Source organism: Balaenoptera physalus, assembly GCF_965194825.1.
Source record: "Balaenoptera physalus genome assembly, chromosome: 2".
Classification (NCBI taxonomy): domain Eukaryota; kingdom Metazoa; phylum Chordata; class Mammalia; order Artiodactyla; family Balaenopteridae; genus Balaenoptera; species Balaenoptera physalus.
The window spans coordinates 179,363,766-179,388,422 of NC_138883.1; the positions used below are offsets into that span (position 1 = coordinate 179,363,766).

General features: G+C 37.9%; 2 protein-coding genes and 1 long non-coding RNA gene across 10 annotated transcripts in view; 2 read left to right on the forward strand and 1 right to left on the reverse strand.

The window, feature by feature from the left end:
• Window positions 1–3,573, forward strand: part of MPP7 (MAGUK p55 scaffold protein 7) — a 261,809-nt gene extending 258,236 nt beyond the window's left edge. For all 4 annotated transcript variants that reach the window (XM_082448953.1, XM_082448952.1, XM_082448955.1 and 1 more), the window contains one exon: window positions 789–3,573. In XM_082448953.1, coding sequence (XP_082305079.1) covers window positions 789–968 — 180 coding nt within the window. In that variant the 3' untranslated portion in view covers window positions 969–3,573. The remainder of the gene's footprint in view (window positions 1–788) is intronic.
• The window catches only part of LOC309654645, a 619,568-nt gene that overhangs the window by 291,334 nt on the left and 303,577 nt on the right, over window positions 1–24,657 (reverse strand). The window lies entirely within an intron of this gene.
• ODAD2 (outer dynein arm docking complex subunit 2) overlaps window positions 3,687–24,657 on the forward strand; it is a 244,256-nt gene continuing 223,285 nt past the window's right edge. For all 5 annotated transcript variants that reach the window (XM_082448931.1, XM_082448929.1, XM_082448930.1 and 2 more), the window contains exons 1-2: window positions 3,687–3,911; window positions 4,155–4,271. The gene's annotated coding sequence lies outside the window, so the exon portion shown is untranslated. The remainder of the gene's footprint in view (window positions 3,912–4,154; window positions 4,272–24,657) is intronic.

The following is a 24,657-nucleotide window of genomic DNA, read 5'->3' on the forward strand; positions in this document are numbered from 1 at the left end:
ATTTTAAAAATATCTTTTTTCTAAAGTACTGACAATACACAACCATACTGAACAGGTGCTGTTATATGAGGTTAATTACTCAGGGCTCTGGATTAACACTAAAATTAAAATTTCTGTTGTTGTGAAAATCTTCTATGACATTGAAATGTAGACTCTGAAATGACTCCAGGATGTCACAGTATAAAGAATTATTGTACTATTTATTATAGTATTATACTATGTGAAAATTTCTCAATGAAGAAAATAAATGATAGCATAAGATTTAACTCACATTTATGTATATAGTCTTGTTTTATAATCAACTAAAATTCTTACTGGTTTCAAAAATGTGAGTATGAAGGGCCCCTGGCCCACTTCCCACTTTTACTGAGATGTAGAAGGACATGATATAAGTGTCCTTTCATAAATGTATCCAACTCTGAAAAAGTTGGATTCCTTGCTATGAGTAAATGTGAACAAGGCAGGCAAAGCCTCAGGGTAAACAATTCTACTTTAATACTGAAATATCTCTGTAATGATAAGCGAGTGACTAATTATCCTGAAATTTAGGTAAGACAGGAGTTTTGACTCTTGCCAGGGCAGTTTAGTTACAAGCAAATAGAGAGAAAGGGTATTAGAAATTATGGCTTCTGAAGAATTTATAGTTAAAGAGGTAATTTTCTTTCGTGGCTGAGGTGAAATAGTGAACACGGAACAACATTAGATAAACCAGTTGTGCAATATTTGCATTGACGTGACGTGATAAAATTGCCTAGTTAACCAATTTTTAAAAATACTTCTTTTTGTAGGAAGAAGACTTTCAAGAAATGATTAAATCTGCCCAGATAATGGAAAGTCAATATGGTCATCTTTTTGACAAAACTATAGTAAATGATGATCTCACCATGGCATTCAGTGAGCTAAAAACAACTTTTGACAAATTGGAGACAGATACCCACTGGGTTCCAGTGAGCTGGTTGCATTCATAACTAAGGGAAATTTCCATAATTATCTTTTCTGTAGAGTGCATGATTAAATCAGTTACCATTTTGGTGGTAGGGTTTTTTAATCTATATCACTGTTAAGATGTGCAGTCTTGGTTAAAATTGAATGTTGGTTTTGTTTGTATCTTTTTACAGCCTTATTTCAAGCACAGTGTTTGAGTTTAAGGTCCACAATCAAAATCTGCACAGTACCGTATTCTGAGCAAAGCTTTCAGCCTTCTGGTTGTCTTGACTGTGTAGCTCAATCTCCAAAATGGGGTTGAACTTTTTAGAGAGACATAGCTGGAGAATGTACACGGGAGTTCAGTGCTTCAGCTGGTCTCCGACATCGTCACTGCCTTGGAGTTTGCATGTCAGCCGCTGAATACATTCAGTTCGCAGTCTTCAGGACCGCGAACTGGGCTGGCAGTAAGGCCGAGTCCTCTTACTATTCAGGAAGTGCAACCTTTTTCTTACGTAGACACAATATATTCACAGTTACAGTTTGAGAAGGCCTTATGAGTGCATATATCAGTGACTCAACAAATGTTTAATAAGGGAAGATGGGCTTTTAAAAATTATTATTTATGAAACTAAAAACCTTTCTTTATGGCTTAAGAATGGCGATATCCTGGGGCAAGTAAGATTACAAAGGGCATTTTTATTTGTAAATCCTCATAAAATATTTCTGGACTCACCAGAAATTCTGGAGCCAGTTATCTGGCTTTGGATTTTCCCAATAAATTATAAGAATGATTCCTATTCTAAAAGTAGGTTTTACATGCTACTGATACAGTTAAAGAAAATGTGATCATTTTTCAAATGTGTGCAATTGATCACAATATATTTAAATTGCACTATAAGATATATTTTAGAAAACTTTTCATGTGATATTAACTTATTTCTTTGTCATCAAAATATTTCTTAACACTGGCCAGATACCATCCTAATCTTGCCATTTTTAAAGAAGTTTAAGAAAGACTCTTTTGTTGTAAATATTTAGATGGGATCTCTCATTTTTCTTCGATGCTACTCATCTTCAGTGAGTAAATTATATAGCTCAAAATACCAGAAATGTCCATAGTTGTGTAAGAGAACATGTCCTCCCATTCTTGCATGCCATAAGACCCTGTCAGTCAGAAATCATTGCATCTGTGACTTTCAAACAGAAAAAACAATATTTTTTGTTGATTTGTAAAGAGAGTTTAGATGTCCTGTTTAAAGAAAAATAGTGTAGTGAAATTTTATATATTTATGAAATATTTGAAAGACATATTTTTTTAATTATCAAATGAGGCTATTCATAAAATAAATTGTATGTAAAGATGTCATAATTTAAGATAGTAGTTTTATAAGTCAGGGTCAACATTCCATGTAAATATTTGACCTTTATTCATATGCAGATCCACAAGTGTGTTCTGTGTGCACATTTGATAGCATGACTCACTGAGTTTCCTTCGGACGTGTCAAATTTCATACCTTAATACACACTCACAGCTAAATAGTTAGATAACCAGACATTGTTACTTGACAGCATAATCCAAACAGCAAGTTCTAAGTTAATTAACTAAATAGCGAGCAATTTAGTTTAAAAAGGGGTTGGTGGGTTGCCAGATCTAATACTGAAGCCATACTTTATAGTTGTGTGGCTGGTCTAAGAAAGTACAAATCTTCCTTAGGTGGTTTGGGTAGAATATTCTCTTTGAACATTGACTGAAATTTCCGAAAAATCAGGACTTCCTAGGAAATGAATTATAATTTAGGCAGTCCAAATACTTTGTTCAGAAATAGTACATGGTTTGTTTTTGGTTTTGTTTTTTTTCATTTACAGACAATTGCCTCAGTTCTTTCCTGCGGAGGTAGAGATAGTGTAACGTGGTAGAAACGGAGTCCTTTTTGGTGGTGGTGGTGGAGGTGTTATAGAAATATAATTGTCCAGCCTTTCTCCCTTTTTACATGAGAGCTGGGCAGTATTTTTTCAAATGAAAAGAGGCACTTCAGCAATTTGAAAAATCTTTTATCGGGTAATATACATACGTGGTCTTGCAAGTGACGTTTACGTGGCCACCTTGATGCTTAGAAAAGAGATTCGGTTAAAATTTAATGCAGCAGGGCCAACTCCATGGCCTTTGATTAATGTTGCAAAGGGCCCTTGATTCTGTACTTTATGCATCCTCAGCTCCCGCTCTAGCAAGGACAGACTAGTTCTTTAGACAGCTTGCTTCTGAGACAGTGTCAGCCGCTATTTGAGAGAACAGGAATATTGGTTTTTTTAAGTCCGTATATTTAAAATCCAAGATCAAGAAGATAATTCTATATTCCCATCATTAACATAATGGAATCTTTTTTTCTTTTTTTTTTTTTACCATTATTTTACTTACCAGTATAGACATTATCGACATCTTTAAGGCTGACCTTCCTGGTATTGTGTAATGATTGAATGTATCTAAATTGTAATAATTTAAAATTGACAAATGTGTAAAACGAAATTATGTTGTTAAAAGTTTCCTGAAGAGACAGATTTTTATTATTTATTTTCTTTTTGACTAGTAAGAGTTTATAAATAAAAGTAATGGAAAACCTTTGAGCTTAATAAAGTATCTTCAAATTATGTGTGTACTGTCTTGAAGATGGCTCTTGCACTTGGTATCTACTTCACTGTTTCCAAGGGTGGAAAAAATTGTTTTTTTAATGACACCAAGTGATATATTTGAACTGGCTCTGTCTAAAATTAAATTTCATATTTGTTTCAAACATTAATCGGTTTCATCCAGGTTGTTGGAGAGGTGGACTTCACTAGCCTCGCTCTTACCCACACGGTCCAGCCATTTAAAGCTGTGGAGCAAAGAATGGGATGGTTGGTCCCAGCCCGTCCATGATGGGGACACCCCGCCCCGCGTCTTTCCATCAGGCATCGAGCGTCACTCACATCCTCTGCCCCTGTTCCAGGTAGGCAAAGTAGACTTTTCCAGCTCTGCATGTGAGGACAAACTGCCACCTGCTTATACAGACAGGCTAAGTGGCACTGGCCTTGCTAAGCAGCTGAACAAGTTAGCCCAGCTCTGCTTCCACTGAGAGGCTGTAGGATGTAGCAGTTAGGGGCGGGGGATCTGGAGCTGGATTGTTGAGTTCAGTTTCTGCCTATTACGAGTTTTATAACCTCATTTAATCTCACTGTCGTTTTCTCACCAGAAAATAATGGAGATAATAAGAGTGCTTACCTCATGGGATTGTTGTGGACATGAAATGAAAGAATCGATCCGTGTAATGTGCTTGGAACAAAGCCTGGGCTAGAGGTGCTCCCTGATGGTAAGCTCGCTTCACAACGCTCACTCTCACATCACACAGTTTAAAAGTAGCTGCATAAATATTCTTAATTATTCCACACAAACAGTTCTCCTATTAGTAAATTTACAGGAAGCTTCCTAAATAATTTCTGTGACCAGCTTTATTGTTTTATAAAAATACCATTACTTCCAAATGATACATCCAGAATTCACTGGGTGATTCTCAACAGGAAAGTGAACCAACTTCTGTTTGCAGCCACTAGTATGGAGTATAACTGATACCAGCTGAAAGAAGTGCCCCTTGATTGTATCCCAGCCCTTCTTCTGCTGCCGCACTTCCTTTCCGAATGCGTGCTCACTTACGCTTCGGCTTCTGCGGGGCAGGGAATGTTTTTACTTTTGTAACAGCTGTCTTGTTCACATACACCTATGTGGGCCTACTCACCGTCAGACCAAACTGTCCTTATTAACATCAGACATCTGTATGATTTGTCTACGATTTCATTTAATCCTTACCGCTGCCTTGTATGGGAGTGGTAGCTTCACATTTTACAGTTGAGAAAACCAAGGTGCTGGCTTCCGTACCTGGCCCAAGGTAACAGGTGACGAGTAAGGAATCGGGGCTTGAACAGTGGTCAGGCTTCCTCCAGTTCCACACTATTTCACTGCATTGTGCTTCCTGGTGGTGCTAGAACTTGAGCCAGTTCTGGAAACAGGTGAGATTTGGTCAGTAGGGGAGTGATTGGTCATCCTTTTGATGCACAGCAGTTTACAAAGAGTTTTCTCAGAACATTGTTGCTTTAGTCAGCTATAACTTGATTTATCTATGCCTGTATAGTGGGCTGATCTTCAAACAGTGGCTATTATCAAAAACATACAAAAAACTTAGCATAATATGCAATATTTCTGTTTTGTCTGTTTGAGTGCCAGTCCTTAGTGATGAATCATGATTGGTCTAATCAATCATGACAATCCCCTCTTCGCAAGGATGGATCTGAGTTGGTCATGCCACCCAGTTAGAGGTAATGTCTGTCGTAGGAGCTGTGAGTAAGAGTTGTTTCCCTGACGTAAACAACTGCATGAGGTGAAAACCTTTTATGCTCCTGCCCCCATGCTTCCTGTTTGAGATGCTTCAGTTATGTTGAGGTGCTTGCAAAGATGACAGCCATAACCCTAACCCTAAACCAATGGATGACTAAGGCCAATCTGTAGATGAATGAGTAGAAAAAGGAAAAGATCCTAAATCCGTAACATCACTAAGCTGCTGAAAAAAATCCTGGGACCTCCTTCCTCTAATTACTGGAAAAACAATGTTCTTTTACGCTCTGTTGGTGAGAATGTAAATTGGGGCAGCCGCTATGGAAAACAGTATGGCAGTTCCTCAAAAAACTAAAAATAGAACTACCATATGACCCAGCAATTCCACTTCTGGGTACATATCTGAAGAAAATGAAATCACTATTTTGAAAAGAGATCTGCACTCCCACATTCCACGTTCATTGCAACATTATTCACAACAGCTGAGACAAGGAAACAGCAAGTGTCCCTCAACAGATGAATGAAGAATGGGGGATGCGCACACACACACACACACACACACACACACACACACAAAGATTATTCAACAGTTAAAAATACGGAAATTCTGCCTTTTGTGACAACATGGATGTATCTTGAGGGCATTATTCTAACTAAAATAAGTCAGAGAAAGACAAATAACTATATGTTATCACTTATATATGGCATCTACAAAAGCTGAACTCAGAAATAGAAAATAGAATGGTAGTTACCAGGGGTTGGAGGGAAAAGGGGGAGGTTGGTCAAAAGGTACAAGCTTCCAGTTATGAGATGAATAAGTTCTGAGGATGTGATGTACAGCATGGTGACTTTAGTTAACAACACTGTGTAACATGCTTGAAAGTAGCTAAAAGAGTTATTTATCAACAGACACACACACACACACAAGGTAATTATGTGAGGTGATGGAAGTGTTAAATAACCTTACTGTGGTAATCATTTCATCATATATGCATGCATCAAATCATCACACTGTACACCTTAAACTTACACAATGTTAATTATATCAATAAAACTGAAAAAGATGATCTGTGAAAAAGTGTTAATATAAAAGCTGTTGTTTACTTGCTGCTGGAAGCATTCCTAATGGAAAGCAGTATCCATGACAACCTAGGCCACTCCCAGTATCTACGTTCACTTTCCAAAGGTGTCACGTGCCCTGCAATGATGCACTGAGCTTTAAAACATTCTGGAACTTGTAGCGAAAACTAAAGCAAGAGATCCCATTTAAATTTTATTTTTCTTGGGTTCCACGATTTTTTCCTCCACAATATGGATAAAATTTAAGTTTGGGGAAAGTTGTTCATATGTTTTTGGGTTTCCAAATTTATCATGGTTGTGAGTCTACCATTTTGGACAAAGTAATACCTCTTTAACTGTTTAATCTGACCTGGGCATTAGTAATACCTAAAGGCTCCATTCATTGGGCCCCTGCTCTGTGCCTGGCACTCTGCTAGTTAGTAGTAGGTGGGCTGTTTGTGATCACTGGCTCCAGTTAAACGGAGAAAAGACCTAAAGAGCAATATGTTTAAATAACAATGGCTACAAAATGTAATTATTGTACATGTCAATGAAGAGCTATATAGCATAAAGTAATAACTTAGGGAAATACATTGCTCTTAGGAATCTAGAAGATACCAAAACAACTGAGGATGAAAGAAAGAAGAAAGAAATATAAACGTGCTTAAATATTAGTTAAATTTTTAAAAAGTATTTGAAGGCAGTCATCTGTGGAATTGAAAGTAAATACAAAGAGGAATCAGAAAGAGACTCCATTAAATGAGATGACAGAAACAAGGCCAAATGAGTCTCTTATTACAGATTTAAATGCTGTGAACTCACGTATTGAGACCATTTTTCAACTACATCAAAAATGGACATCAACCATATTCTTCAAGAAGAGAAAGATTTAAAGTAAGAGGATTGACAAAAATAAGCCAGGCAGATGTAAACAAAAAGAAAGCAAAAAAATAAGAAAATAAGAAAACAGAAGGCACAATTATAATATCAAAATTGAGTTCAGTGTTTATCAGTTGGGTCCAAAAGTCATTCTTTAGTAATCAGTGGTATAAGCCACAAAAGGAAGAGCATCGAAGACACAGGGTAAAACCTTGAGAAGTGCAGTCAATAAAACCATGTTATTTGATAATCTTTAAAATACTTCTCTTAGACCTTGAAGAAAACAGTTATAGAAGGTCCATATATCACAACTCCTCAGCCAATCTCATAGCCATGGAAATAATGCTTTTTCCTGCAAACTGAGATTACACCTTCTATTCAAGAGCCACACTGAGCATTTATAAAACCCAGTCCTCAAGTAAGCTACAAGAAAAACCTCATTAAATTCCAAAATATTTAAATACTTCAAATTACATCTAGTGACCACAGTCCAATAGAAGTAAAAATGAATAACAAGTAGACACCAAAAAAAGACCTCTTAGAAAAACTCAAAATTTAAAAAAAGTATTCTGATCATGGACTAACTAAAAATAAAATTGTAGATTATTCAGAAAATAACAGTGTAACTCTCAGAATCTATGGACTAGGACTAAAAAACTGAGCTCAGGAAAACTTGTTGCCTTAAAAGCTTTCCGAAGGGAAAAAAAATAAAAATAAACACTAGCTCAAGCAACTCAGGAAAGAATAACATGAGTGGTATTTTGGCTAGGTTGTAATATACACTGACTTTTCCAGGAATGCGCTACCATGTAAATCAAAGGAAGATAGTATTTCATTTTTTCAGAACTTTACCAAGAGTTTTTCACTATTTTGGAACATCATGTCACTAATGGCAATACCACTCATGCTGTCAGTCTCCACCATTGCATGTCAGGACACACCCATGCCATGATGTGTGAACCTACCCCATGCACGTGATCACTGCTGTCTTTGGGGAACTGCTGCTTGAGCATTTACATCTCACAATGTGAGCTATTTTACTTTCCATTGCTCTCCTTTTCCTTCTCCCTTATATTACAATGGGGTTCCATTTTATTATTTTATTTTATTTTATTTTGCTGCACCGTGTGGCATGCGGGATCTTAGTTCCTCAACCAGGGATCGAACCCGTGCCCCCTGCAGTGGAAGTGTGGATTCTCAACCACTGGACCACCAGGGAAGTCCCTGGGGTTTCTTTTTAACTGTGTAGACTACCCTGTATCTATGGATTTCATTTCAAGATAGCAAAAGGGACGTCACAAAAATCTCTCTTATAGGAAGAGACCACTGAGTATGATAGGAGTGATTCTTGCTGCTTCAGATGGATGGCTATTCAAATCCCATCTATTTTGCACCCTTTGAGCTGTACTGCTCATCCTGTTTTAATATTATGCTTTGATATGATTCATATGTGACTGAGCATCAAGTACTATCCTTGGGGATACTGCTGCAGAAGAAAATAGCTTTAAAGTTGATAATATTTTCCAAAAACATATAATGAGATTATATGAGAGTAGACATTACTGTAGACCCAAATACTAAATTGAAAGATCACAGACTCTCCCAGAACATAATTTTAATAGCCTAAGGATGAAAATTGAGAAAAATTGTGAGACATGGCAAGTAAATCCAAAGGGAGGAGATCAATATGGCAGAGTAGAAGGACACAGAGCTAACCTCTCCCCATGAACACATCAAAATGCAGTTACATGTGGTGCAATTCTCACTGAAAACTAACTAGAGGCTGGCAGACTCCTGTGCAACCAAGGCTGTACGAAAGAGCCACACGGAATTGGGTAGGAAGGAAAGAAAAGCGATCAGATTGGAACTTGTGCCCCTAGAAGGGAACCCAGAAGAGGAGGGGGATTACATGGGCAAAGAAAGATTCCCCCTGGGGAACGAGGGCTTTGAGCCACATATGCTGCACCCCAGCCCTGGGGTCTGACACTGAAAAGACGAGTCACCTTAGCTGGTTTGAAAATCAGTGGGACTAACAGGAGGGCTGTAAGAAACCTAGACTCCGCTTGTGAGGAGGGTGCACAGACTTGCTTACTCCTGAAACAAAGCAGAGAAAGCAGATTGAAACTGCACGGGACTCTGGCCGGTTTCCCCCAACCACCCTGCAGTATGCCCCAGCCTGAGCCAAGCGCCCACTCAGGCCCCTTTTGCTCCGTGACACAGCTCCACACTAGGATGACAGCAGCCGTGGAGGAGAGGAGTGCTCAGTTGTGAGGGACGGAACTGGCTTGGACCTGGAATGGCCTCTGAGTGGGGCAGGGACAGCCATCACTGGTGCTTACAGAGAGGTCCAGGACGCTGGGGCCAGGACTGCCACAGTCCGTACCCTGCTCCACACCAGGCACCCACTCCAGCCCCTCTTGCTCCAGTGCTGCTCCCCTCTAGGGCGAGGGTGCTGGCGCTAGGAGACAGGAGGATACACACTTGACAGAACGGAGTCAGCTCGGACCTGAGCCTCAGGACTTCTGTTTCAGCAACTTGGGACCTGAACAACCCTGCAATAGAGTGAAGTTGGCTACTGACCAGAGGAGAAACCCTGGCACAAACACCTGGCCATGGCTCTAGCCTGTCCGTCTCCAGTCCCAACTCTTACCAAGGTGACAGGTGCCAGCACACCCTGGAGGAAGCATGACTGGTGCTCACATCAGATCCAGCTCTCCTGCCAAAGCTACAGGGCATATACAACTATACAGGGATGCTCCCATATGGGGACATCCCTTCAAGGCTGGAATAGGTAACTATTTCACCTAAATTCATAGACACAGAGAAAGATGAGCAAAATGAGAAGACAGAGGAATTTGTTTCAGTTGAAAGAACAAGAGAAAACCCCTGAAAAAAAAATGACTGAAACAGAAAATTTACCAGATAAAGAGTTCAAAGCATTAGCAGTAAGAATGCTAACTAAATTAAGGAAAAGAATAGATGAACACAGTGAGAACTTTAACAAGGAGCTAGAAAATGTAAAAAAGAACCAGTCATAAATGAAGAATATAATAACAAATGAAAAACACACTAGAAGGAATTAACAGGAGACTAGGTGATAGAGAAGAATGCACAAGTGATCTGGAAGACAAAGTAATGGAAATTATCCAATCAGAACAGCAAAAAGAAAAACAAATTTTAAAAAAATAGAACAGTTTAAGGGACCTCCGGGACACCATCAAGTGTACCAACATTCACATTATAGGGGTCCCAGAAGGAGAAGAGAGAGAGAAAGGGGTCAAAAATGTATTTGATGAAATTAGGTTGAAAACGTCCCAAACCTGAAGAAGGAAACAGATATCCAGGTACAGGAAGCACAGAGGGTACCAAACAAGGTGACTGCAAACACATTCACACCAAGACATGTCATAAGTAAAGTGGCAAAAGTTAAAGAGAGATTCTAAAATCACCAAGAGAAAAACAAAGAGTTATATACAAGGGAACCCCCATAGGCTATCAGCTTTTTCTGCAGAAACTTGGCAGGCCAGAAGGGAGTGGCAAGATATATTTAAAGTGCTGAAAGGGAAAAACCTGCAACCTAGGATACCCTACAGAGCAAGATAATCACTTAGAATAGGAGAGAAAAAGAATTTCTCAGACAAGCAAAAACTAAAAGAGTTCATAAATAGTAAACCTATCCTAAAAGAAATGTTAAAGGTTCTTCTCTGTGTAGAAAAGAAAAGGTTACAAGAAGAAGTAAGTATCTATAGAAAAGGAAAAATCCCAGGAGTAAAGGCAAAGAATCAACCACTTAAATAAGCTAGTACGAAGATTAAAAGAAAAAAGTGTAAAATCATCTAAAACTACAATAAATAGTGAAGGGATAAACATGAAGATGTAAAATATGACATCAAATACACAAAATGTGGGAAAGGGGAGTAAAAACTGAAGATCTTTTAGAATGTGTTTGAACTTAAGTGACTACCAGTTTAAAATAAGTAGATATAGTTACAGTCAACATATATGAACTCCTTGGTAACCACAAATCAAAAACCCATAATAGATACACAAAAACTAGGGGAAAAAAGGAACACAAGCATGCCACTAAGGAAAATCATCAAACCATGAGGGAAGAAACAAAAAGAACAGAGAACTACAAAAGCAACCAGAAAACAAATAACAAAATGGGAATAAGTACATACTTATCAATAATCACTTTAAGTATCAATTAAAATGCTCCAGTTAAAAGACATAGGGTGGCAGATTGGATTAAAAAAAGACCCATATACTGCTTACAAAAGTCTCACTTCAGAGCTAAAGACACACGCACACTGAAAGTGAGGGGAAGGAAAAAGATATTTCATGGAAACGGAAACAGAAGGAAAGCAGGGATAGCAATACTCCTATTATACAAAATAGATCTCAAAACAAAGTCTATAACAAAAGCCAAAGAAGGGCACTATATAATTCTAAAAGTATCAATACAAAAAAACAATATCACAGTCATTAACATATATGCACCCAATACAGGAGTACCTAAATACATAAAGAAAATATTAGCAGACATAAAGGGAGAAATTGACAATAAAACAATAATAGTAGGGGACTGTAACACCCCACTTACATCAGTGGACAGATCATCCAGACAGAAAATCAATAAGGCAAAATTTGTCTTAAATGACACAATAGGCCAGTTGGACTTTATAGATATCTACAGGACATCTCATCCCCAAACAGCAGATTACACATTCTTTTCAAGTGCACATAGAAAGTTCTCCAGGATAGACCACCTGCTAGGCCATAAAATAAGTCTCAACAAATTTAAGAAGATAGAAATTACATCAAGCATTTTTTCCAACCTCAGTGGTATGAAACTAGAAATCAACTACAGAAAGAAAAATGAGAAAAACACAAACATGTGGAGACTAAACAACATGCTACTAAAATACCAACGGGTCAATGAAGAGAGAAAGCAGAAAATCAGAAAATACCTTGAGACAAATGAAAATGGAAACACAACACTCCAAAATCTATGGGATGCAGCAAAAGCAGTTCTAAGAGGGAAGTTTATAGTCACACAAGCCAACACCAAGAAATAAGAAAAATCTCAAATAACATAATCTACCAGTTAAAGGAGGTAGAAAAAGAACAAGCAAAGCTCAAAGTCAGCAGAAGGAAGGAAATAATAAATATCAGAGAGGAAATTTAAAAATAGAGAACAACAGCAACAAAAATACAATAAAAAAATCAATAAAATCAAGAGCTGTTTTTTTTTGAAAAAATAAAATTGATAAGACTTTAGCCATGCTCATCAAGAAAAAAAAGAGAGAGGACCCAAACAAATAAGAAATGAAAGAAGAGAAATAACAACTGATACCACAAAGATTCAAAAAAAGCATAAGAATACTATGAACAGTTATATGCGAAAAAAATTGGACAACCTAGAAGAAATGGACAAATTCCTAGAAACATACAATCTCCCAGACTGAATAAGGAAAAAAGACAATCTGAACAGACTGATCACTAGTAGTGAAATTGAATTTGTATTTAAAAAACCTCCCAGCAAACAAAAGTCCAGGACCAGATGGCTTCACAGGAAAATTCGACCAAACATATAAACAACTAATACCTATCCTTCTGAAACTATTCCAAAAAAAATAGAGCAGAACACTCCCTAATTTATTCTACAAGGCCACCATTACCCTGATACCAAAACCAGACAAAGACATGAAAGAAAGAAGAAAGAAAGAAAGAAAGAAAAAAGAAAGATTAAAGAAAATTATTACAGGCCAGTATCTCTAATAAATATACATACAAAAATTCCTCAAGAAAATATTAGCAAAACAAATTCAACAATATATAAAAAGGATCATACACCATGATTGAATGGGATTTATTCAGACATGCAAGGATAGTTCAATATCTGCAAATCAATGTGATACACCTCATTAACAAAGTGAAGAATAAAATCATATGTTCATCTTAATAGATGCAGAAAAAGCTTTTGACAAAATTCAACATCCATTTATGATTAAAACTCTCAAGAAAGTGAGTATAGAGGAACATAACCCAACAGAATAAAGGCCATATATGGCAAGCCCATTGCTAACATCATACTCAATGGTGAAAACTTGAAAGCATTTCCTCTAAGATCAGGAACAAGACAAGGATGCCCACTCTCACCACTTTTATTTAACATAGTACTGCAAGTCCTAGCCATGGGCATCAGACAAGAAAAAGAAAAGACATCCAAATTGGAAGGGAAGATGTAAAACCATCACTATTTGCAGATGACATGATACTATACATAGAAAACCCTAAAGTCTCCACCAAAAAAATATTAGAACTAATCAATGAATTCAATAAAGTTGCAGATTACAAGTTTAATATATAGACATATGCTATTTTCTATACACTAATAATTAACTACCAGAAAAAGAAAACAAGAAAAGTCCCATTTAAAATTGCATCAAAAAGAATAAAGTATCTAGAAATAATCTTAACCAAGGAGGTGAAAGACCTATACTCTGAAAATTATAAACCATTGATGAAGGAAACTGAAGATAATACAAAGAAATGGAAAAATATCCTGTGTTCATGGATTGGAAGAATTAATATAGTTAAAATGTCCATATTACCGAAAGCAGTCTACAAATTTATACAAACCCTATCAAAATACCCATTACATTTTTCACTAGAACTAGAACAAATAATTCTAAAACTTTTATGGAACCACAAAAAACCCCAACGAGTCAAAACAATCTTCAGGAAAAATAACAAAGCTTCAGGTGTCATGCTCTCTGACTATACCACAAAGCTACAGTAATCAAAACAGCATGGTACTAGCACAAAAATGGGCACATAGATCAATGGAACAGAATAGAGAGCCCAGAAATAAACCTATGCACTTACAGTCAACTAATCCACAACAAAGGAGATATATAATGGAGAAAAGACAGTGTCTCCAATAAGCAGTACTGGGAAAACTGGACAGCTACATGTAAAATAGTGAAATTAGAACATTTCCTCACACCATATACAAAAACAAACTCAAAATGGATTAAAGACCTAAATGTAAGACCTGAAACCCTAAAACTCCTACAAGAAAACATAGGGAGACACTGTATAACATAAATCATAGCAATATTTTTTTTGGATCTGTCTCCTAAGGTAAAAGAAACAAAAGCAAAAATAAACAAATAGGACCTAATTAAACTTAAAAGCTTCTGCACAGCAAAGGAAGTTATCAACAAAACAAATAGAAAACCGACTGAATGAGAAAAAATATTTGCAAATGATATGACTGATAAGGGGTTAATATCCAAAATATATAAACAGCTCATAAAACTCAATATCAAAAAAACAACCCAATTAAAAGATGGGCAGAAGAGCTGAATAGACAGTCTTACAAAGAAGATATACAGACGGCCAACAGGCATATGAAAAGATGCTCAACATTGCTAATCATCGGAGAAAGGCAAATCAAAATCACAATTAGATATCATCTCACATCTGTCAGAATAGTTGTCATCAAAAAGAACACAAATAACAAATGTTGGCGAGAATATGGAGAAAAGGGAACCCTAGTACACAGTTGGTGGGAATGTAAGTTAGTGTAGTAGCCACTATGGAAAACAGTATAGAGATTCAAAAAACTGAAAATAGAACTACCATGTGATCCAGCAATTGTACTCTTAGGTATATATCCAAAGAAAATGAAAACACTAATTCAAAAAAATATATGCACCCCAATTTTCATAGCAGCATTACTTACAATAACCAAGATATGGAAGCAACCTTCATGACCATCAACAGATAAATAAAAAGAATGAAATTCTGCCATTGGTAACAACATGGAAGGACCTAGAGGGTATTACACTTAGTGAAATAAGTCAGAAAGAGAAAGTCAAATGCTGTATGTTATCACTTGTATGTGGAATCTAAAAAGTAAAACAAATGAATGACCACAGCAAAACAGAAGTAAACTCACAGGTATAGAGAACAAGCTGGTTGTTACTAGTGGGGAGATGGAGGGGGTGAGAGGCAGGAGGGGGGTAGGGGATTGAAAGGTACAAACTGCTATGTACAAAGTGGATAGGCTACAGGGTTGTATTGTACAGAACAGGGAAATATAACCATTATTTTGTAGTGACTTTAAATGGAGCATAGCTATAAAAATGTTGAGCTGCTATGTTGTACACCTGAAACTAATAAGATGTTGTAAATCAACTATATTTTAATTAAAAAAAAAAGAAAGTAGATCCAGGAGATCCAGTATCCATGTAGTACAATTTCTCATTAGGAGAAAATTAAGCTAAAAACATGAAATAAACAATATATTTACCTAAATTGAAGATAGAATCACTTTAAAGTTCTAAGTACTCCTTTCATAAGTTTGTGAACCTCAGCAATAGAAAGAGTCCCATAGCATGATAGAGTGGGGGAAAGAGAGAGAGAGAGATTACCCAGAAGGAAATGAAAAACCTGGTGGGCATTCAGTGTCTCATGTGCAATAGGATATTAGATAACAAAGGCACAGCAAGTACTGTGGGGAAATGAGTATAAGTCTAGAATTCTATAACCAGCTAGACTATCATTCAAGAGTGGCAATAAAACAGACTCACTTAGGCGTACAAGGATGTAGCCAGTTTTGCGACCCTTATATTCTTCCTGGAAGAAAAGACTCAAAGATGTACTCCAGCAATGAAAATGAATTTATGAAAGAGGAAGTTATGAATAAAACCAAGAGTGGTAGGTAAAAGAATCAGCAAAACTTACAGACAATAATACATTTAAAGTATTTGGATTTAAATCACTCCTATATCACTTCTTAGCTATGTTACCTCATTCAAATTACTCATCCTCCCTGCACCTTCATTTCCTTATCTATAAAGCAGAAGTAATAGTAACAGGACAACACAGTAGGGTTTGTTGAGATGTTTTACATAAAGCCCCCAGTACAGTATTTGTATCTGGTTAATGTTCAATAGATATTAGCTATTATTTTATAGTGGTGGGCTTCAAGTTGCTAAAACATTTTTGCAGGGCAATTTTGCAGTCCTCTTAAAATTTAAAATACACGTGGCCCTAGACCAAACAGTTTCATTTGCAAACTCATATTTGTACAGGAATGTCAAATGCAGTAGAATTTATTTTGGAAAAATTATAATCAGTCTTACTATTAGCAGTGAGAGAATGATACACAATTGTAAAATATAGTTTTGACCACTATGCTACTGTTGTAAAATATGAGGTGGTTCTTTCTGTATTATTTTATTATAACGTACATATTAATAATGTGTATATATTGACCTGAAAGGATGTTACATTCTTGTATGTAAAGGTATATAAAAAATGGCGTGAAGGTGCCAAACCAACTGTTAATGTGGTCTACCTGGGGAGAGTGGCGGTACTGAGAAGTCTCACTTTTTAGTACATACCTTTTTATATTATTTGAATTGTTTTTTATTTAGCACGTCATGCTTTTGTAGTTCAATTTTTTAAAAAATGAATGGATGCCTCACAAATATCACACCTCAACTTTGGTTACAACATATTCCAGAAGTTCTTTATTTTGTAGAAAGTGTGTCTTGACATAGAATCTAGTGTACGAGATATGCACCTGTTTGCTCTCGTTAGAAAGCTAGGAGGTTAATCTGTGTCCTACTGTGGAGTCCAGATGTATTATGAACATGTGTTCTCCCAGTTCCCTTTTCTTTATTCCTCACACTCTGTCCACCAAGGTGGTGCTTCTTCAGTTTCCATCTTTCCCCATCTTTGTTCTTTTCCCTGGACAATCTCATTCTTCCCCGTGGCTGCATCTACTGGAAAGCATGTTGGGCACATATTTTGTTCTAGGAACTTCTAACATGTATCCTCATTCACTGTTCACAACAATCTGAAAAGGAGTTGTACATAGTCTAAGAAACTTGCCCGAGGTTATGCAGCCAGTATATGGTAGATAGAGCTTTTAAAGTCTGAGTTGCCTGCTGCCTAAACCACATTTTGCTAGCCTTTAAACCATACTGTCTTCTATGCATTTAACTTTTAAACCATACTGTCTTCTGTACATTTAATCACACTGGTTGTTCATATGTTCAGGCATAATACCTATTCACTCTGTGTCTCGGTCTCCTCATCTGTAAAATGTGGGTTCATAATAATAGTGCCCACCTGACTAGGATTGTTATGAGGGGGAGAGGAACCCAGTATAACTAAACCTTTTCTTTGGTCATCCTGCAGAGATGAGGAGGCAGGAAGCAGACAAATTTAGGTGTAAATAACTATTTCACTGAGCTAATACCTGTGATGATACCCAGAACTATAACATAGTGAGTGTTATATAGGTACTTGTTTTCTTGAATTCTAGACCCTCATTTCCAACTGAATTTGATTTCCTTGATTACCTTTCGTGTGCAAAAATGGTCACGAGCACTTCTCAGTTCTACCTCAGAGATGTCTCTCCTTAACCCAATGCCACTGTCTTAGCATCTCTTGCTGGACCCATTCCAGTAATCCAGTAACCCCACTGGCCTCTCTTCTGCAGTCTGGTCCTGGTGTGACTCATCCTCAATATTTCCTGCTGGAGTGATTTTTCTAAAACACAGATTTGATTATGGCAGTCTCTTGCTTACATCCCCTCAGTGTCTACAACTCAATAGTAAAAAATGGGCAAAAGATTTGAACAGATACCTCACAAAAGAAAACATATATATATATATATGGCCAATAAGTATATAAAAATATGCTCAATGTCATTAGTCAACAGGGAAATGCAAGTTGAAACCATAATGAGACACCACTGTTCAGCCTTTAGCTTGGCTGAAATGAAAAAGACTGACCATCCCAAGTGATGGCAAGGATGTGGAGCAGCTGGGACTCTCACACATTGCTGGAGGGAAGGAAAAAGTGGTGCAGCCACTGTGGAAAACGAGTTTGCAGTTTCTTAAGTTAAACATACTTCTGTCACACAACGCAGCTATTCTGCTCCTAGATAGTCACCAAAGAAAAACAAAAGCATAAGTTCACATAAAAACTTGTACACAAATGTCCACATCAGCATGATTTGAAATAGCCCCGAACTGGAAATAACCTAGACGCCTATCAACAGGCAAAAAGGATAAGCAAATTATGGTTTCTCCATTCAATGGACTAGAACTCCACAATAAAAAAGAATAAGCTAATGAGACATGCAACAATATGGATGAATCTCAAGATGGTTATGGTGAATAAAAGAAGCTAGACGAGAACATACTGTATGGTTTCATTTATAGAAAATTTTAGAAAATTCAGGGTAATCTGTAATGACCAGAAAGCAGATCAGTGATTGCCAGGATGAGGGGAAGGAAGAGAGGAATTACCAGGGGCTGCGAGGAAACTTCGGGGGATAATGGCTGCGTTTGTTATTTTCATTATGGTAATGACTTCAAAACTGATCAAACTATACACTTTAAACATCATGCAGTTTCTTGTACCTAAATGTTACCTCAGTAAAGTTGTAAAAAAAAAATAAGAGAGACAAATTCTGAAATTAAAAAAAACCCCACAGATAGAAAACTGGCTCCCAGACATCTATAATACAAAGCAAGATAAAACAGCAAGTCCTCGTATGAAAAGGCTTTCAGGATCCGTCCCCTGGCTGGATTTTGACCTTCATTTCCATCCTTGATCTCTCCAGCACCTCATGCATATGTCTATCAGCAATGGGCCAATTACCGTGCAATTACCGTGCAGTTATTTATCCTTAAGTGTGTCGCCTCCTACCTCCTCATCTCTGCAGGATGAAAGAAGAGGGTTAGTTATACTGGGCTCCTCTCCCCCACCTGCAATGCCTGGCATCTCAAGAATTCGTGGGAAGGTGGGAGGAATAATGGAAAAGTATGTAACTAGACAGTGGAAGGCCATTTCGTAATCTCTGGAAGTGCTGCCCTGGGTAGTTGATAGTTTAGACTTATGGATAGGTTTTGGAGGAAGAAGGAACATTACCTTGCAACCTCTCACACTGAGGTCTTCCACTGGTACAGCGCCGTTATCCAGCAGACTGCCATTTCCTGCCATGGGGTGGAAATACCAACTGCAATGAAAACCTGGGGCCAGGTTCTCTCAAGAGTTAGAGAATAAAACTCTGGGCCCTCATCTTCAGGCACATTTTATACCCATTATGAGTTAGAGAATATTCTTTAGAACTTTCAGAGAGCTGAGATGAGCAAAATATTTTTATAAAGTATAATTATTTTAGCCCCATATTCCCTAAAGATCAGTTCCTTTTAATAACTTATTTTTTTACCAATAGTTTTATATTCCTCAAAAAGAAAATACTATTGGGGCTCAGCCCTTATAAGGCAGGCTGGCAGGAGATATTCTTATATACAAAAAATTGCTTCATTGAGATTTTTTCTTTTAAACTCTTTATCTCATGTATTCTAAATCTGAGCTCACCTTCCCACCAAAACTCTTTCACCTTCTGTGTTTTCAGCCTTAGTCAGTGGCTTCACTGACCCTCCAGTGTCTCCAGCTAGAACTCTCCCAGTCTACGCTCACTTCTCTACTGTGTTAGAAAAACACAAAATTTGTAGATGACCCCCAGAATCCCCACCGTCTGGTGTACCTACTGCACCTTCTCCCAGTTGTTCAATCAAATATTAATTTAGGTGCTCCTATAAAGGGATTTGGCAGATGGAATTAAGGGTTTCAAATCAGGTGCCTTTAAAAAAAGGGATTTACCCTGGTCTAATCAAGTATGCCCCTAAAATGTGCCTGGGCTTTTCCTGATAGAAAAAAAAAAAAAAAAGATTTGAAGTGTGAGAAGGATTTGATATGAGGAGATTCTCTGTTGCTGGTTTTGACGATGGAGGGGACCACACGGCAATGAATACGATTAGCCCCTAGGACCTGAGAGCAGTCCCCAGCTGACAGCAAGGAAGCTAGGACCTTGGTCCTACAACTGCAAGAACTGAATGCTTCCTACAACCAGCTGAGCTTGGAAATGGACCCTGAGCTCCAAGTGAGATGAGCAGTAAGTCCTGCTGAAACCTTGATGTTAGACTTGTGAGACCTGAGCAGAGAACTCAGCCATGCCTGGACTTCTGACCTACAGAGCTGTGAGCTAAAAATGGGTGTTGTTTTAAGCTACTAAGTTTGTAGTAAGTGTTACACAGGAATAGAAAACTAGTATGTTCACCCCCTACAGACATTCAGCCACTGAATCCTATCAGAAATCTCTTAGCTCCATCCTCTCTACCCTCTCTCTCCCTCTTTTATTTTATTGTGGTAAGAACACTTAAGATCTACCCTCTTAACAAATTTTAAAGTTTACTATACACTGTTGTTATCTATAGGTACAATGTTGTAAACAGATTTCTAAAATTACTTATCTTGCAAAACAGAAATATTATACCTGTTGATCAGCAACTCCCCATTTCCACCTCCCCGCAGCCCCTGACAACCACCATTCTATTCTTTGCTTCTAAGAGGTTGACAATTTTAGATACCCTAAAGAAGCGGAATCATGCAGTATATGTCCTTCTGCGACTGCCTTATTTAACTTGGCATAGCTTCCTCAAGGTTCACCCCTGTTGTCATATATTGCAGGATTTCCATCTTTTTTAAAGCTGAATAACATTCTATTGTACATATATAGCACATTTTTAAAACTCCATTCTTCCATCGATGGACATTTAAGTTGTTTCCACATCTTAGCTATTGTGAATAGTGCTGCTATAAACGTGGGAGGGAAGAAATCTCTTTGAGCTCCTCATTTCAGTTCTTTTGGATAAGTAGCCCTAAGTGGATTGCTGAGTCATAAGGTAGTTCTATATTTAGTGTTTTGAGGAACCGCCATACTGTTTTCCATAGTGGCTGTACCATTTGCGTTCCCAGCAAAGGAGTACAGGAGTTCTGATTTCTCCACATCCACAACACTTCTTGTCTCTTTTGTTTTGATTTGCATTTCCCTGATAATTAGTGACATTGAACATCTTTTCATATACTCTTGGCCATTTGTAAATCTTTGGTGAAATGTCAATTCAAGTCCTGAGACCATTTTTAAATCAGGATTTTTTTTGTTTTGTTTTGTTATTGAGTTGTGGGAGTTCCTTTCATATTTTGGAACTTAATCCCTTATCAGATATATGGTTTGCAAATATTTTCTCCCATTCCACTGGTTGCCTTTTCACCCTCTTGGATTTCTTTTGCTGTGCTTTTAAAGTTTGATGTAGTCACACTTATCTGTGCTTTTGGTGTCATATCCAAGAAATCATTGTGAAGACCAATGTCATGAAGCTTTCCCCCTATGTTTTCTTCTAGGAGTTTTATAGTTTCAGGTCTTATGCTTAGATCTTTAATGTATTTTGAATTGATTTTTATGTAAGGTGTCAGATAAGGGTCCAATTTCATTCTTTTACATGTGGATATCCAGTTTTGCAAACACCATTTGTTGAAAAGATTATCCTTTACCTATTGTGCATTTTTGGCACACTTGTTAAAGACCAGTTGACCATATATTTGTGTGGATTTATCTCTGGGCTCTCTCTTCTGTTCCATTGATCTATATGTCTGTCATTATGCTGGTATTTATACTGTTTTAGTTACTAAAACTTTGTAATACATTTTGAAATCAGGAAGTGCGATGCCTCCAGCTTTGTTCTTCTTTTTAAAGATTGTTTTGTCTATTTGGGTCTCGTTCAGTTTTATATGAATTATAGAATTTTTTTTCTGAAAAAAAATTACCATTGGGATTTTTCTTTTAAATATTTATTTATTTATTTATGGCTGTGTTGGGTCTTCGTTTCCATGCGAGGGCTTTCTCTAGTTGTGGCAAGTGGGGGCCACTCTTCATCGCGGTGCGCGGGCCTCTCACTATCGCGGCCTCTCTTGTTGCGGATCACGGGCTCCAGATGCGCAGGCTCAGTAATTGTGGCTCACGGGCCCAGCTGCTCCGCGGCATGTGGGATCTTCCCAGACCAGGGCTCGAACCCGTGTACCCTGCATTGGCAGGCAGATTCTCAACCACTGCGCCACCAGGGAAGCCCCCCATTGGGATTTTAATAGGGATTGCATTGAATCTGTAGATCTCTTTGTGTAGTATGGACATTTTAACAATATTAAATCTTCCAATACATGAACACAGGATGTCTTTCCATTTGTTTGTGTCTTCTTTAATTTCTTTCATCAATGTTTTATAGTTTACAGTGTACAAGTCTTTCACTGTCTTTTTTTTTTTTTTTTTAATTATTTATTTATTTATTTGGCTGTATTGGGTCTTAGTTGCTGGTCTTAGTTCCTCCTCGGCATGTGGGATCTTAATTCCCCGACCAGGGATGGAACCTTCGTCCCCTGCATTGGAAGGCAGATTCTTTTTTTTTTTTTTTTAAATGATGATGAAAGCTTGATGGTATTCACATTGCTTAATTTGTGTCATGCTTTATTTATTTATTTATTTATTTATTTATGGCTGTGTTGGGTCTTCATTTCTGTGCGAGGGCTTTCTCTAGTTGCGGCGAGTGGGGCCCACTCTTCATCGCGGTGCGTGGGCCTCTCACTATCGCGGCCTCTCTTGTTGTGGAGCACAGGCTCCAGACGCGCCGGCTCAGTAACTGTGGCTCATGGGCCTAGTTGCTCCGTGGCATGTGGGATCTTCCCAGACCAGGGCTCGAACCCGTGTCCCCTGCATTGGCAGGCAGATTCTCAACCACTGTGCCACCAGGGAAGCCCCTTTCACTGTCTTAATTAAGTTTATTCCTAAGTATTTTATTCTTTATGATGCTACTGTAAAAAAGATTGTTTTCCTAATTTCCTTTTCAGTTTGCTGTTAGTGTATAGAAATGCAACTGATTTTTGTATGTTGTATGCAACTTTACTGAATCCATTTACTAGTTCTACCAGTTTTTCTGTGTGGAGTCTTTAAGTTTTCTACATATATAAGATCATATCACCTGCATACAGGACCAGTTTTACTTCTTCCTTTCCAATTTGGATGCCTTTTTGCTACGGTCTGAAAGTTTGTATCTCCTCAAAATTCGTGTGTTGAAATCCTAACCCCAAATGTAGGCCCTTTGGGAGGTGATTGGGTCATAAGTGTGGATGGATATCTCATGACTGGTATTAGGACTCTTAAAACAGAGATCCCACAAAGTTCTCTAGCTCCTTCCATCATGCGAGAATAACAATGAGAAGTCTGCGACCCCAAAGAGGGCCCTTACCTGATCACGTTGTCACCCTGATCTTGGACTTCCAGCCCCTAGAACTGTGAGCAAAAAGTTTCTGCCGTTTATAAGCCACCCACTCTGTGCTAGTTTGTTACAGCAGCCTGCAACAGACTAAGACACCTGTATGATTCTGTTTTTGTTTGTTTTTTGCCTAATGGTTCTGGCTAGGACTTCCAGTGCCATGTTTAATAGAAGTGGTGAGAGTGGGCATCCTTACCCTGTTTCTGGTCTTAATGGAAAAGCTTTCAGTTCTTCACCATTGATTATGATATTAGCTGTGGGTTTTTCACACATGGCCTTGACATATACCAAAAAACGACAAAATCTAGAAGAAATGGATAAATTTCTAGAAATATGTAACCTACCAAGACTGAATCATGAAGAAATAGGAAGTCTGAACAGACCTATAACTAGCAAGGAGATGGAATCAATAGTCAAAAGCCTCCCAATAGAAAAAAGCCCAGGACCAGATGGTTTCACTGGCGAATTCTACCAAACATTTAAAGAAGAATTAATGCCAATCCTTCTCAAACTCTTCCCAAAAAACTGAAGAGGAGGGAACACTACCAGACTCATTTTATTTTTTAAAATTATTTTATTTTATTATTATTTTTAAAATAAATTTATTTATTTATTTTTGGCTGCATCGGGTCTTTGTTGCTGTGCCTGGGCTTTCTCTAGTTGCGGCAAGCGGGGGCTACTCTTTGCTGCGGTGCGCGGGCTTCTCATTGCAGTGGCTTCTCTTGTTGCAGAGCACAGGCTCTAGGCACGCGGGCTTCAGTAGTTGTGGCACACAGGCTCAGTAGTTGTGGCTCGCGGGCTCTAGAGTGCAGGCTCAGTAGTTGTGGCGCACGGGCTTAGTGGCTCCGCGGCATGTGGGATCTTCCTACACCAGGGCTTGAACCCGTGTCCCCTGCATTGGCAGGCAGATTCTTAACCACTGTGCCACCAGGGAAGTCCCCAGACTCATTTTATAAGACCAGAATTACCCCAGTATCAATGCCAGACAAGGATGCTACAAGAAAATTACAGACCAATATCCCTAATGAATATAGGTGCAAAAATCCTCAACAAAATATTAGCAAAATGAATTCAGCGGCAGATGAAGAGGATCATACACCATGATCACGTGGGATTTATTGCTGGAATGCAAAGATGGTTCAACATATGAAAATCAGTTAATGTGATATACCATATTAACAGAATGAAGGATAGAAACCACATGAACGTCTCAATAAATGCAAAGAA